The sequence below is a fragment of the Rhea pennata genome, chromosome 1 (genome assembly GCF_028389875.1).
Source record: "Rhea pennata isolate bPtePen1 chromosome 1, bPtePen1.pri, whole genome shotgun sequence".
Lineage (NCBI taxonomy): Eukaryota > Metazoa > Chordata > Aves > Rheiformes > Rheidae > Rhea > Rhea pennata.
Window position 1 is genome coordinate 44,010,944 of NC_084663.1, and position 15,454 is coordinate 44,026,397.

A 15,454-nucleotide genomic window follows, 5' to 3' on the forward strand; every position below is an offset into this window, starting at 1 on the left:
GGGGCTAAATTTCTTTTTGAACTATTCAGAAATCTCTTTCCACGAAGACATTTCTATGCTCACTTTTACTGCTGAGTCAGAAGTAATGAGGTAAAGTGATGACTTCAAATATTGTGATGTCTGTACACTCAGATTAGTCATGGGTTTGAGTAAAACACTTGTACATGCGTAAAATCCAACATCAGAGGAAGATGAGATGATGAGTGCTTGAGAAATAATAATGCTACTAATAATAGGACATTAAATTTATGTAAGTGTAGTAGAAGAAGGGAAGAAAGGGAAGAAGGAAGAAATAATGCTCTCAGTTACATTTGTGCACATCCACATATATTACTACTTTTTTTTGGTGTGTTTGGAATTATAATAAAAAGTTAAAATCTTGTGTCAGATAAATGCAGATAGAATATAAAATATGAAGGTAATATTTGAATATATGGCAGAGCTGAATGAATTGGTGTGAAAATTCTGCAACTTTGGATAGTCAGAGAGAACATGGAAGATATTCCAAGCAGATTTGCGGTAGATAAGAAATGAGTGGAGCTCTTTCAGGATAGAAGTGGCAAGATATTCAGGCTGTGCAGCATGATGTTAGGATTTGAACAGTACAAGGGTGTTCAAGTACAAGTGCAAGGGTAGTGGTAAATTTGAAATGTGGCAAATAGCATTACTGAATAGGTGTGCTCTGGGAGTTATACATAGGGACAGCTGTTAGCTAAGTATACAAAACAGAAGGGAGAGAGAGATGCATGGCTATGAATTGTGCAGGTGGATAAATTATATAAATGTAGGTTATTTTTAATGCTAATTCTATTATCATTATTTAGATACTTAGATTTTCTTTGATAATTTGTAATGATCTGTTGAAGAGACTTAAATCTGGTTCATTATTAGGCCTTAAAGAGAGTGATACAGATTTAAAGATCCATTTAAGGGCAGAAAAAGAGGAGGGAATGAGAGGATGTGACTGGAGCAGGTGGATACAGACTTGGTTAAGTGCTGAGGGGAAACATACTTTGGTTATTTTGGAGTAAAACATCCAAATTTTGGGAATGTAACTCATTAGACTTTGTGGAATTATTGAGATTGAGAATATATGAAAAGAATATATAATAACCCTATGGCAAGCAGCAGGACAGATACAAGCTGTAGTTTAATTAAAGCTATAGCTTTAATGTTGAGTCCAGTAGAAATACCAAGACTGTGCAGAGATTCTTTGTTAACCCAACACTGGACAGAGCTACCTGAGCTTGTTTTCTACAAGTTGAGATACCTACATGGCATAGTTCGGAGATTATCAGTCAAGTCTCAGAGGCAGTATAGCAACTGGAGTATAACTCCCTGTTCTATCCAGACTAATTAGCAATTATCCTTCATGTTGTAAGTAAATTGTTCTTGAATGCTTTTATATTCATTCTAATTAGTGATATATTTATAATGCGTGCATTTAAGTTAATGGTTTTTATTCCACAATTCTCTTTCAGAACCCGCAAAGCCAGAAGGGCTTAAATTCTTCAATGTTTCATCACATTTTTTTTCATTGTATTGGAGAGTACCCGATGGACATGTAGACAGATTTCATGTGGCTCTTATTCCTGATCATGGTTCTGTTGTCATCCTAGATCTTGGAGCTAGAGAGTATCAAGTATGTGCTTTTATTAGAGTGCTTGGATGGCCACCTTATGCTTATGCACTGTGCTGATGAGGAATTCTTTGCTAATCTAAGCTTGCTTCTTTGGCTGTTTAACACAGATATAAATATGAAAGTATTAATGAGAATGTTGTGAAAGTAAATTTCAGCATCCAGAGTTTGTTACCTTAACAACAATTTTTGAAATTGTTTTTTTAAGTCTGCCTCAAAGATACAGCCAGTCATCTAAGGGTTCATGAATAGTTTAACAAAGGAAGGGCAGAGCTATTGAGTAATACAGGCTCATTAATTGTGTACTTGCCAGGAAGATCTGGCCTTAAATCATTCATGCCTGCAACACTTCACTGCTAAGCCATCAAAAAGAAATAGGAGCACTTTTTGATACTACTGTCTGGAAAATATAATAATATTCATAATAATGGCTGTTCTGCTTGTTTTGCTTTTGTTTTTTATTGGAACTGCAAAGATACAGGTATTTCATATAAATGTTTGCTAAAAAAAAATTACGTTTATTTAAGATAGGCTGATTTAACCATCAGTTTTCGGACTGTTTTTCTGACTGTTACTGTACTTATTCTTTCCAAAAGGGATTTTATAATGCTTCATACATAGTTAGATAATGTAGTGATGATGGTATAGAAAACCCTTTATAGATAAACTGATAATCAAGTGATTCTGTGATAAAATTAATAGTTAATTTTGTTGTTCTTTAATATTGAATGTTATACAAGTCTTATGGCGGTTAGGTAAATAAGACGGTAAAATGTTAGCCTGTAGCTAATGAATGTAAACTACTGTCTTTACTGTTCTAGTGCCTGATCTGTTTCTAAAGACATATTAAAACATTAACTTCAGTAATACAGAGCTAAACTTTTCTTTTTCTTTTTTTTTTTTTTTTCTTTTCTCATGTTCATGATTCCTGGTAAAAGATTTAATTAAATCAATGTCGTATTTTAGGCTGATTTTTCTAATACTGCTCCTGGAGTGACATACAATGTGACAGTTTCTGCAGTGTCCTCTTCAGTATACAGTTCACCTGCCAGCAGAACAGTGACAACAAATGTGACCAGTGAGTTAATAACAACTGCTTAATTTTTATTGATTTTTGTTAACTATACTTTGTTGTGTTTGCTGTATGCTCAGCAATGCCTAAAAATGATATTCAGTTACAACTTTTAACAATTACCATGATTTTTCATCCTCTTTAGCTGTAATCTGAGTGTCCTACAATAACATGGGAGACTCTGTCATAGATGTTTTTAAGAAGCAGCCCTGGGTATAACTAGTAGTTGTATTAATCCATTAGCTTGGCTATTTTTAAAAAACCACAATGGTAAAGAAATTATAAGCTTTTAAAAAAATCTACTATTGTGTCATGTGTAAAATGTATACACCAATTTATATATATAGCTGTAGGCATTTAAGACTTTTCAGGTAAACATAGCCATTTCAGATGTAATTTGGAAAATAGTGCAGTATACTTTTGAATGAATTTAGTGATAGGACCTGAAATTAAGCATGCTCTAATATGTCAGATAGTAAATTGGCATTAAACTCTATTTTGTCCATGAAGATGTTGAACATAACATATTTACATTCTTAGAAAAAAGTGTTCCTGGTGCCCCAAAAATAATTTGCTTGTTTTGAAACAGTATTCTAGCCAGAAAAAAAGCTTGTTATTTAACCGTATGTTAGTCTTGAGTGTTTTTACTGGTTTATGCCGACAGATGATTTAATATTTGTATAATAGCTGTGAAGATGTCTCCATTGCTATCTGACAATTTAATTAAAAACTTTTTATATATATATATGTGAATATTTTTTATATATATATATATATATATGTATGTATGTATGTATGTATGTATTTTTTTTTTTTTTTTAGATCCTGGACCCCCTTTGTTCCTCGCAGGTGAAAGAGTAGGCTCTGCCGGCATTCTGCTATCATGGAATACACCATTGCATCCAAATGGGAGGATTTTGTCCTACATTGTTAAATACAAAGAGGTCTGTCCATGGATGCAAACAGCTTATACACAAGTTACAACAAAGCCAGATAGTTTGGAAGTTCTTCTTACCAGTCTTAACCCCGGAACAACTTATGAAATTACGGTAAAAGCGCTGTGAATGTCTTTTGGTATTTTGAATTCTGATTTATTATATACTATGTGAGATTATAGTAGGTGCATAAAGTATTTTCAAAGCACTTTGCTAATGGCTGTTGTTGTATAACAAAATATATTAGCCTGATATTTATTTACTGTAATAGTTTTAAAATCTATTTTAAATCATTTCCAGACAAAAATGCACTAAAACAATCTCTTCTGTTATTACTTCTGCTGACATATTCTGTTATTACTTCTGCTGACATATTCTGTTATTACTTCTGCTGACATATAGCATTATGTGGTAGAGAGTAATGGGCATAGGATAGAATTTTCAAAAATATCTAAGTCCCTCTTCACTGAGATTTAATCTTTGAAACCGCTCATACTCTTTGGATGTTATACTTTGATTTCCAAATCACCTGAAGCCAAATCCAAAAAAAGCATGTAGATCCTTAATTCTTACTTTGATTTTAAACTTTATTAGTTTAAGGAGGAGTTTGCTTGCCTAAATGTCTATTTGAATTTAATCTGTAAACACCTTAGCCTGGTTACCCTAACCTGAGTGTTTTACCTAGTGTCATCTTCTGAAATAGAAAAATCATAATTTTATGTTTCCTTTCCATAGATATTTACTGCTTGAATATCCACTGCCATGATCAGTACCTTTATTTTCGTAAGTTCTGTATACGCAATGTGTTTGCATTAAGATTAGGCAATCCTGATCTGAATTCTTCAACAATGAATGACTTCAGATGGACAGAAATAAACTATCTCTTGACAATAGTTGCAATGCAATTATTTTCTGCACTTATTTTTCATAAGAGCCTTGGAGAGATGCCTTTTTTCAGTGTCAGGTATGAAAGGGAATAATATTTTTGATTTGCCAGCTTCCGTATAAAAAAAGTTCTTATAAACTCAGAAGTATATAAAAATACTGAAAGTTACCAAAGTAGGAATAAGGCTGTGCAGTGATTCTTAATAGAGTTGATTTGAATGCATAAGAAGGTAAAAATCGAATTATGCCTACCACCATGGGAGAGTTGCTCACTGTGAACCTAGTAGTGATGACCATGCTTCTAATTGAGAAAAATATAATGACTTAGTGTGGCAGTGCATTTCCATCTTCTTCCCCCCACCTTCAATGTGCTGTCCTCACTATCTTCCTGTATTTTCCTCTCCTCCCTCCCCTCCCTCATAGATAGGTCTTCAACAACACCTGCACGGGGCTAATGAAGCATACACCAGATGCACAGAATGTGCTCAGACAAATTGTGTAATTATGGAGAGTTCAGTTTACAATTCGGAGTACCTCAGTAACACTTAAGTGGGTTTCATTTTTTAAGTTTTCGCAGATTCCATTATCTTTCCCTATATGATTCTTCCCTGTGAAAACTGTAGGACATTTTAAGTCATTTGTTTTACTTAGCAGTAGTGTGTCAATATGTCAGTGTATGTGGGAAGTTTTCCTTGTTATCGCTGGTGTTTGAAACATTAATCTAAGAGTGGAATTTAACTCATTAAAATGACTTGTGACTCAACAACATCTGTCTAGCAGAAACAGCATGATTTTTCTCGTGGGTGAATAAAAGTCGTTGGTTAGATAAGGGTTGTTATATTATGTACTGTTTTGATGGGGTACCTGGCTGGCTGACCCACTAGCAACCTCACAGATTCAATAACACTCCAGTATTTTATAATAACCACTGAAGTACTTTCTCTGCCTCACAGATGTGGCCAATAAGTAACATTATGTGTTCTCCATCTCTTAGGCAATTTAATGTATTTTTTTGATTAAGTTTTGGAGTCTATTATATCATCTAAAAGTAGGATCTTGATTTTTGCATAGGTGAAAATTCTTTTTTTTTTTTTTTTTTTTTTTTTTTTCCTTTTTTTAAGGGCACCACGTTTGGTCTTGTTGTTAAATTCATCTTAGTAAATACCGTGACAGTAATTTAACATAGTTAACCTTATATGAGCTTTCAAAATAGGTTTCCAGACTTAAATTTGTTTCTTTGCATGTGATAAAAAAAATGCTTTTAAAGAAATAGCAGTTAAAGTGATGATTTATTAAATGGCAGAGAGAGGGTTATAGATAATGGACAGTTGATCCTTGATAATTTTGTAAAAATATACAGTCAAGGAAGACTTTTTTTCTAAACTTCAAATAGTGGTGCCATTATCTTTCAAAGCATAAGAATTAATATTCCTTCCAAATTTGCGTAGCAGCTTGAACTTTTTTTTATTATTTACATAGTAACCTATCCTTTTTAAATATTTCCAAGCTCTTTTCTGTAATACTGCTTTGTATCAGTGAACTCTAGAAGCTAATAGTACACTGAGTAAGCTTTTATTTTGATTCTTTAAAGATAATTGATGTACACAGTTGTTATTTTTTACCATGCAAACTTTTACATATTTTTTATAGTAATTTTGAGTTCTCTTGAAACTGTGCATCTCAAATGTGAGATTTTCCATGTTCCTCTTAATTTTCATTTTCCTTTTTGGACACTTTCTACAATGTGTATTTTGAGATGAGATAACAAAAGATTATAACAGAATTCCAGGTGAGGAAATTTGTTTAGATTTATATATATATATATATATTATATATTCTGATATTGTCTGTATTTTTGATTGCTTGTCAACCCACAAAGATCTCCAGGTAATTTTTTTGGCTATTACAATTAATGTAGTGCATTCATCAATGCATATGAACAGTTCAAGTTATTCTTTCTGTGATACAGAATCGGGTAGGGTTGGCTGAAGTTGCCTGGGGTGTACATGCATGGACTTGTGTGTGTTCATGGTAGAGGAAGGAGTTGCTCAGCAATACAGAGTGTTTTCCCATCAAGCAGAATATACTGCAAAGTGTTTATAGGCATCTGCATGCCTTTGCATCTTGGATTAAGTCTTCCCCTGTTACCTCTTTTTTTTTTTTTTTACTTTATTTGTCTTTGCTTAGTGCGTTAAATATTTTAGCATCTTCTGAAAGGCACACAAAATAGTCCTGACAGGTGATTAGAATGTTCTTCCTTTCTGTTCTGCTGGCTACTTCCACTCTTTGCCATTCTTATCCCTTGTGTTACCTGTCACTTCTGCTGTGACCCACACATCATTTTGCAATTCTGCCCCTTCTCCCTGCCTTACCCGCAGTTTGCACTGTCAGTTCCTTCAGCACAGCTACCACACTTCTGCTCCCTGCCAATAGGGAGAGGGGTGACTCTGCTGTACTTTTAACCTTGCTAGAGAGCTTTTTGCTTTTGGTTTTCCTCTCACACATTTCTTGCAAGCATTGTTGGAATTTTTAGCATATACTACCTGTTGTTGCCTCTGTCAATTCTTTTCAAAATAAATAGGGAAATCTTATTCTTCTTTCCTTCTAAGTAGAATTAACTGTTGCATACCATGGTCCATCACTGAGTCAAGTTATCAGAAAGTCTTACATAGCAGAGCAAATTGCACCTGTTATTTTTATCTCCACATGTACTGCCACAGTCTCAGTTTACTGCCCTTCCAGGTGTGAGACTGGGCTATAATCATAAACATTGAGGCGCATCCATCCTATGCTGCCTCCCAGTTCCCTGACCTGTTGTCTTTTCCCTCATTCCAAAGACATGCTTTCCTAGAATTTCTCCTCTGAGGGAGGTTGACCTGCTTTTGTACTTTAGCAGTTCAGGATATAAAAGAGAACCTACTTCTTTTTCTTGACTGTTAAGTTACAAGGTGAGTAAAGTGGGAATAGGGTAGCAGTTTTATTCTTAGCTAATAAAAGTGAGTGAATTGTAAGGAAAAGGAGTGTTACTGGTGTTGTTCTTCCTCTTGACTTTAGCATAACACAGGGACTCAGCATTTTTGAAGGGTGGATGTGTGCACATAGCCTTTTTCTTAACTGGATTACACTGACAATATTTCCATTTTATTTTTTCACTTCTAAATATTGAGTATAAATGAAAAAATACAGCTAGAAAAGGCATGTTCATTTGTATATTTACAGTTTAAAAGCTCTACAAGATAAATTTTTGTGATCCTTAAGATATGCATAGTGCCTGGCACTATACAGCCTATAGGTTCTCTAATGTAACTTTTTCTTCACTGTAGGTTGCTGCTGAGAACAGTGCTGGAGTTGGAGTATTTAGTGATCGCTTTCTTTTTCAGACTGCAGAAAGTGGTAATTTTAATAAGCTGCTAATTATTTTAATTAAAGCTTCTTTAATTTATTCAGATAAAGTGTCACTGATATTTTTCTTTTATATTTGAACAAATTCTATGTATTTAGAAAAAAAATCCTTATTCTTTTCTTACTCTCTTACTCAGTGGAAAAGGTGCATTTTCATCCTAGATGTTTATTACAGCATTTATGGTATTCACATAGCAGGGGTTTCACATATGTAAATTCTGTTTCTGTTTAGGCTCTCCTATGGCACGTTCAAGGTAGGATGCTTCTGGAAAGCAAGGTCAGAGGAGAGCAGAGCTAATTGTTAAGTAGCACCATCAGCTGTTGCTTGCAGCAGTACTGAGAGATAGACTTTTCTGTGGGATCAGCCCTTGCAGTGCCTCCAGGTGTCACACACCGTTTTTTGAGTTTAGTGCTGGAGTGAACTAAACTGTCCTAAGAAGGCCAACACAGAATGTGCATTATTAAGCTTTTACTTCTTACTTGGAAACTAAAAAGTCAAAATTATAATGCATGGTGGAAATGAAAATTTGCCTTGAAGATTTTGCTTTTTTAAAAAATAAATCTCATTCTAGTCTAAATTTCCATATTCTTTATTAGCTTACAGTTTGTAGTCTTGCTCTTACAAGCACTGCAAGAGCAATTCAGCCTTGGCCAAAGGGCTGGCAACAGGCCAATTTGAGAGGGTAAGTGGGTCTCAGTGGAATACAGAGTTCATGGTGCTGTGGTGAATGGCCATCCATGTCTGGGGCTTCTGTTTGGTTTCTGTAGCAGTGCAAACCACAGAGTGTCAAGCCTCAGTTAATGGCAGGAAATCATCACTCTGCATGAGATTTGTGTGCTTAGAACTCTTCTGAGATATCTTCATGACTTATGAAAACAAGTGTGGGAAAGGATAGTAAATTTGCCACATGCAGCTAAGCATTGTTCTTCGCTATACTTCATAAGTTATTGCTGGTGGAGAGTAATATTTCAATGGACTTGTTTTAGTCAAGTTTGACAGAAGAGCACTGCAGCATTTCTCTGTATGGGAACATTATCTCTTTGCTTTTTGAAGCATCTCTGCTTATACATTTATTAAAAGTAGAAACCCTTATCATAAATGTAATCGGGAGGTCTGTTAAATGCGAGGTGAGAGCTGTTTGTCACTGACATTACATTTGTACTTTTACTTTCTCCTTGTCTTTCTCTTTAACCCTAGCACTGATGCTTAAAGAAACCCCAACATCTTGGTCAAAATGAATAGTTTAAAATAGCAAAGTTAACCAAAAGAGATGATTATTTAAATACAAAGGACTTTGCTATAGTAAGTGCTCAATGAATTGATGAAAAACATGGTAGGAGCTGTAATCTAATTGGGGGGGGGGGGGGGGAGGAAAGCAAGATCTGCAAAGGAACTCTCTAAATAAGGCCCTAATTCAGCAGGGCCTAAGGCAAGAGCTAAACATGAGGCTTGGAAGATCTGTTTCAATTCAGCTAGGAAAGATCGTCTGTAACTGTGAACATTATATATATACTTGTATATTTTTAAGGCAATATACTCCTTCACTCTGTAGTACCAAGGCTAGCTGTCACAGGACATGCTACTGCACATGCCATACAGACAGGACTGAGAGAGAGCTACAGTGCTCTAGTTCTTAGGTAGGGAAGTTCAGATAGATAGTCACATTACCTTCTTTATGTTTAAATTACACAGGCATTTAAAGTCTCATTTAGATGCTGCATCCCATTCCTTTGTACTGTGATACTGATGTTCTGACACAAATTCCTGAAAACTGTCACTAATACAAAGAACTGCATTTCTACAATTACAGTGAATATTGAAATTTAATTGAACTTTTAAAATCTATAAAAAAGTGCATCTAGCTGAAAAGGTGACATGGGTAAAGTCAAATAGAACACCCAGTGCTGTCATATGCTCTTAAACAAACACAAAATGGGCAAACATTTATGCTTTTATCTCTTTCAACTGTAGTAAACTTGTTTACTGCTTCTGACAGTAGATAAGATATGTCTAGGAAGAACCTTTAAGGTGACCAAACCAGTTACTATGTTATTATAAGACTGAATATAACTATATTTCTCACTTAAACTAGATTGAAAGTGAGCTGGTTACATATCACTTGCTTTGCACATGTTTGTGAATGGTTGGCATTCCTTTGTTTCAGCATTTGGAAGTTAGAAATGGGAGTATTACAAATTAAAAACTGCAAGTTTTTTGATACCTGAATTGAAGTGAAATGTTTGATAGTACAGTGGATAGCAGAGCTGGAGAGAAAAGAAGAAAAAACACAGAGGCTATTAACTGATCTAACTCAAATGATTCTTTAAAAGCTAAAATTACAGGAAATAGGAGAGCAGAAACCCTTGAAATGTAGATTCCTTATGTACTGTGGACTGAATGATAATCAAACTCATTTTACACCAGGATATACTTAACTCTGAAGTACAAATTAACTGAGAAGAAAAAGTATATCTCACTGCTTTTGTTTGTTTTGTTTTCAAGCTCCAGGTAAAGTAGTGAATCTCACAGTTGAAGCCTTAAATTATTCAGCTGTAAATCTGATATGGTTTCTCCCTCGGCAACCAAATGGAAAGATAACTAGTTTCAAGATTAGTGTGAAACATGCAAGAAGTGGAATCATTGTGAAAGATGTCTCTGTTAAAGTAGAGGACCTTCTGTCTGGGAGGTTACCAGAATGTAATGTAAGTGTTATAAATTTTTAAATCAGAAATAGCCTCTAGCCACAGAAGATAGTTTTATATTTGGATTTTGAGAGAGAAAAAAATTGGAGGCTTCCTATTTAGAATAATCCCAAATGTTTTACAGACTGAGACTCCAGTGGGTTATACAGGATAAAGAAAGACCTTTCTGTCTGAAATAGATTAAATGGAATACTTTTTCTTGAAAAGTTCAGTTTAATTAAAGTAAAAATGTTAATGAAGGTCAATTTCTACAGTATTTTTTTTTACAGAAAATGGTTAAATAGATAATTCTGACTTTTCCTGTCTCATTTGGGTAATTCTTAACATTTAACTTGAAAAAGTAAGAATTTGTTGTTGACAGGTAGTTATTGATTCCTATATTAATGTTAATACTTTATTTTTATATATAATAGAATAATACTGTGTGTGTTTTAAATGTGTGCTCTGTTCTGAGTATGACATTTCAACATTACCAGAATACTTTTTATATCAACATGAAAAGAAACAGAAGTAGCAGAGTGATTTTTTTCTTTAGATTTGGTCAGACTGTGTTGTTCTTAAAATTAAACATTCTTTGAAAAGTTTCTGGATTTTGACTATTCATTGGATTTAGACCTAGAACTAATGTATACCTTTCAGAATTTCTTGAGGACAACTGTCCTTACCAGCTAGCTTTGTTCTGAGCAGAGTTCTATGATTGCTAGGCTGTCAGGTTGTCTGACTTTTGTTATTTTCAGGATGCTACTGTTAGTACTTTTATTTAAAGAAAAGTACAGTTCTTCATGGTAACAAATTACCAGGACTGTGGTTTCAGATTTTGTTTGCAAAATCATCGTAGGTGTTGTGAAAGCTCCCAACATCAGGCTGATTTCGTTCAGCATTGAGAAGAAAGACCACCATCTACTGTATCATAAGCATTAGTTATTGCAATTTCTAGCAATTTTTCAGATGTCTCTCCTGATGTTATGGATCAGGAACCTCCCGCCTAATCTTCTGCATTATGTATAGTGTATGTGTGCACATATACAAATATATGTGTATACGTTTGTGTGGTGTGTGTTCATATATGTGTGGGAGTGTGTGTTTTATGTATTTATGATGTAGGAGGACCTCATTAAGGAACTTGTCAAAAGGGTGGCTGAATGCTGAAAATGGAATGTTGGAAAAAATTAATGAAGATTTAAGAGTTGCTTTGATGCAATCATGTTTGAGATCTTTTGGAATAATGAAGGGAACTATATAGTATTGCCACTAACAAGAGTTGTTAGCGACATCAACTAATGAAATGATAAATTTGGATGTTGAAGAATCAAAAGAAGAATCAATTTTGAGTGATTTTGTTTCAAAGGGTGTCTGCCTCTTTTTGGCCACCATATACTTACAATTATAAGTTATTGATTTGGACTACTATATTTCATATTTTGTCTTTATAGGATAACAGTGAATCCTTTTTGTGGAGTACTACCACTCCTTCCACTGCTTTTGGCAAATCTACTATTCCTTCGCGGACTACAGTTACACCAAGTGCAACGGCAGCTAGTCAGATGAGCTCTGTTTGGAATGAACCAATTAGTTTTGTTGTAACTAACCTCAGACCATACACCACCTATCTTTTTGAAGTCTCTGCAGTTACCACTGAACCAGGTTACATTGACAGTGCAATTGTCCGGACACCAGAATCAGGTATATCCTGCTTTCAGTAAGAAATAACTATGTTGAGTACTCAGATTTATTTGAAAACATGTAAAGTATCAATATAAAGTTATGCTTCAAGATACTTCAGTTTGAATCTGTCTTTATCTGTACTACTTGCTTGTGCTTACATACTTACCTAATTTTACCCAATAGAATCAACTGAAAGCATCTATAATTGTTAATGTATCTAATAATGTACAAGGGAATTCACTTTTAATGGAAAGTCAAAGATATCAAAGTAAGCTAATTTATGAAAACTTCAGGATAATTCAAGAAGAATTGGGATTAATGTCACAATGGAAGGAGAATTAATAATAAAAATGGAGAGAAAAAATGTGTCAGACATGATATTAATAAGTATTTTGTGTGTTATAGACATAGCAATGAACTTAAACCTCCCTTATCTTTGTGGAAAAATAAGCAGTATAAGGAAAACTTTTTTACCATGGTTTCTATGGACCTGTTGCAGAAGGTTTTGTAGTGCTACGAAAACTCTAAATACTAGGGCACCTGATTCTAGGTTACTTGCAATGCATGAATGCAGTCAAGATTGTTCCGGAGCAAGTTTTATAATGGCTTAAGTAATGGGCAACATTAAGACAGCTGTCTCAGAAGGATATGTTTCTGTCCTAGAGGAATGTTATTCTGGCTTGTCTGTTTGAATGTTATTCTGTCTGCTGGTGCATCAGTTTTTCATCTGGCACCATTTGATGTTTCTGGATTCCACTTTTGTACGTCAGAATTCATAGCACTTTTCAGATGAAATGTAATTCTCTCTTAGCACTGTTCATTTGAATGGCTTTGCTAGAATTAAATTATCCTTCGTTTTCAGTTTTGTCTAGAGTAAAGGAAGCTACTTAAGACAGGTTAGTTTCTGCTCTAAGAACTCAGGGTTGCTTTCCTATTTGTTTTGCTTTTTGTTAACATCCTAGGATAAGTGCACTAGTTAATAAGAAAATCTTGAAGAGTGATGGAAAGGAAGCTTATCCAGTAGGGCTTAGTTCTGCCAAATACAAACAAAAATGTCAGCTGTTTGAAAAATCAGATCTTCAGTCCTTGCTTACCAGGCACCTGTACGGTACTGTACAATCTGGAAAAAGGGAAATTGGCTGACTGGTCAGGTGGGTGGGTGCATGATTTATACAGACTCCAACACACTCAGAATAAGCCCAGGTGACCCAATCTTCAGTAAGTCCCTTAGAAGCCTTCAGGTGCACTCAAACTTCTGGATCCAGCTACATTAGATCTTCACCCTATAAACATTGAGGTGCTTGCTAAAGTGCTGCCCTGTAGGTCTTGCGTGTCTGTGTAGGTCATGCCAGGATTCCTTTTCTGAAACTGATGATAGTGTTGGTTGGTGATTTCTTCAGAAGGCATTATGAATTAAATAGAGTTTTTGCCTCATGATTTTTCTTTTTTTCATCTTTGGTTTGTCCTAGTGGGAAAGACATTTTTAAGTGTTAAAGTTCGTATATGGCCTATATAGTATAATTATAAGTTAGGAATGTAGCTCTGCAGTTATTTTTACAAACCCCCACTAGCCCAAATATGAAGCACCATCATCCAGTCCATCTCTAATTACCGAAATCCGTTTCCCTTTGCCAAGTATCTCAATTTTTCCAAGAGTCTCTTTAGTGTTACACTAACTATGTTCCTAGTTGCCATTTTCTCCTATGGCCAAAAAATCGTATTTCAAGTACTCTACTGGAGTGTCTGAGATGAGGCTTGAGGGAGAGAAATCAATGGATTTTTGATAGTTTGTGAAAACAACTGGGAGGATAGAGAGCACATCTATTTCAAATCCCACATTTTCTGCTCACAAAGTAGAATGACACTGATTTGTTGTCGTGCTAGCCCATCTGGCCACACAAGTGAAGAAGATAGATGCCCCTACTGTATAGCTCTCTGAGGTTCCAGTTTAAAAAGCTGAAAATTATTTTTGTTCCTTCCAGCCAGATTTTTCTGAGCTGTGCTGAGACTTTCTTGTGTTCCTGCCAAAGATAGTATCTTTGTTTCTTTCCTTTTTTTTTTCCCAGAAAAGTCTATTCCTTTAAAGCATTTTAAAATGCAGCATTATGAATATAAATTATATTACAGTATATTTGTTAAAACTCAACATGCAGATTTTTTTTTATTTTATTTTATTTTTTTTTATTTTTTATTTTTTTTTTGCTGGGACGACAGTCACGGGGAGGCTACTTCTATAAAGTGAAAAACATTTAGACCTTGAAAAAAATTTTAAAAACTTTGGACTTGTAAGGTGATACTCTAGAATAGTATGCAATTACAGCTGACATTATTAGAGTAACTAAGAAGGATTAAATAATCACTTCTAACTAATATCTAGCGTATTTTTCAGGAGTGACAGAATGTTTTCCTCCATTGGCAGAGTTTTTATTTTGACAACTTCCTTGATAGTAAAGCGTATTTTGCTCTCTCTTCTAGCTAATCAATTTTTCCAGCTTTACAGGTAAACTAAAAATAGTTGGGCTATCTCCAATGTCGTCAATATTCTAGGAAACTTCTGTGATGTACTTTAGCTTTTAAAATGACATAGTACTTTTTAAAATTAATATGTGAGTTAAATGCACATGATGTTTACAGGATCAGCCTGTAGTTCCATGTTGGCTTATAACTGAATTTAATAGGGAAAAGTAATTATCAAAACCATGCACAGATCATCAAAATATTATTTTTGATATATTTTGATATATTTGATATATTGATATATTGAAGATGCATCCTTTTGTAGTTTTGACCCATTGCCATTAATTTTTTAGGGTGTTACGCCTTACCTGACCCTAGTTTCAAAATGAAATCTTACTGCAGTTAGATGCTTCAAAATACATAAAATTCTGATTTTCGTAGTACTTTGTATCAAGGAGTTTCAATAAGCTTCCTTCAATATTCTGCATTTTTGAAAATCATGGGGGTTTACTCTATACATACAAAAAAAATGCACATTCTTTAGCTGTCTTTGGATTCTGTTCTGCCTCTCAATAATAATCTTCTGGAATTTACCAATACAGCAAGTTATTCTTTAAAAAGGACAGGAATCTGATTCTGCAATCACTTGAATATATGATTCATTTAATTTATGAATAGTTCCATGAAAGAAAAGAT

The 15,454-nt window shown here is 34.4% G+C and overlaps 1 protein-coding gene across 1 annotated transcript in view; it reads left to right on the forward strand.

The window, feature by feature from the left end:
• Positions 1-2,066: 2,066 nt before the first annotated feature.
• PTPRQ (protein tyrosine phosphatase receptor type Q) overlaps positions 2,067-15,454 on the forward strand; it is a 109,308-nt gene continuing 95,920 nt past the window's right edge. The window contains exons 1-6 of the mRNA XM_062595113.1: positions 2,067-2,120; positions 2,606-2,717; positions 3,534-3,760; positions 7,855-7,924; positions 10,437-10,636; positions 12,070-12,319. Coding sequence (XP_062451097.1) covers positions 2,067-2,120; positions 2,606-2,717; positions 3,534-3,760; positions 7,855-7,924; positions 10,437-10,636; positions 12,070-12,319 — 913 coding nt within the window. The remainder of the gene's footprint in view (positions 2,121-2,605; positions 2,718-3,533; positions 3,761-7,854; positions 7,925-10,436; positions 10,637-12,069; positions 12,320-15,454) is intronic.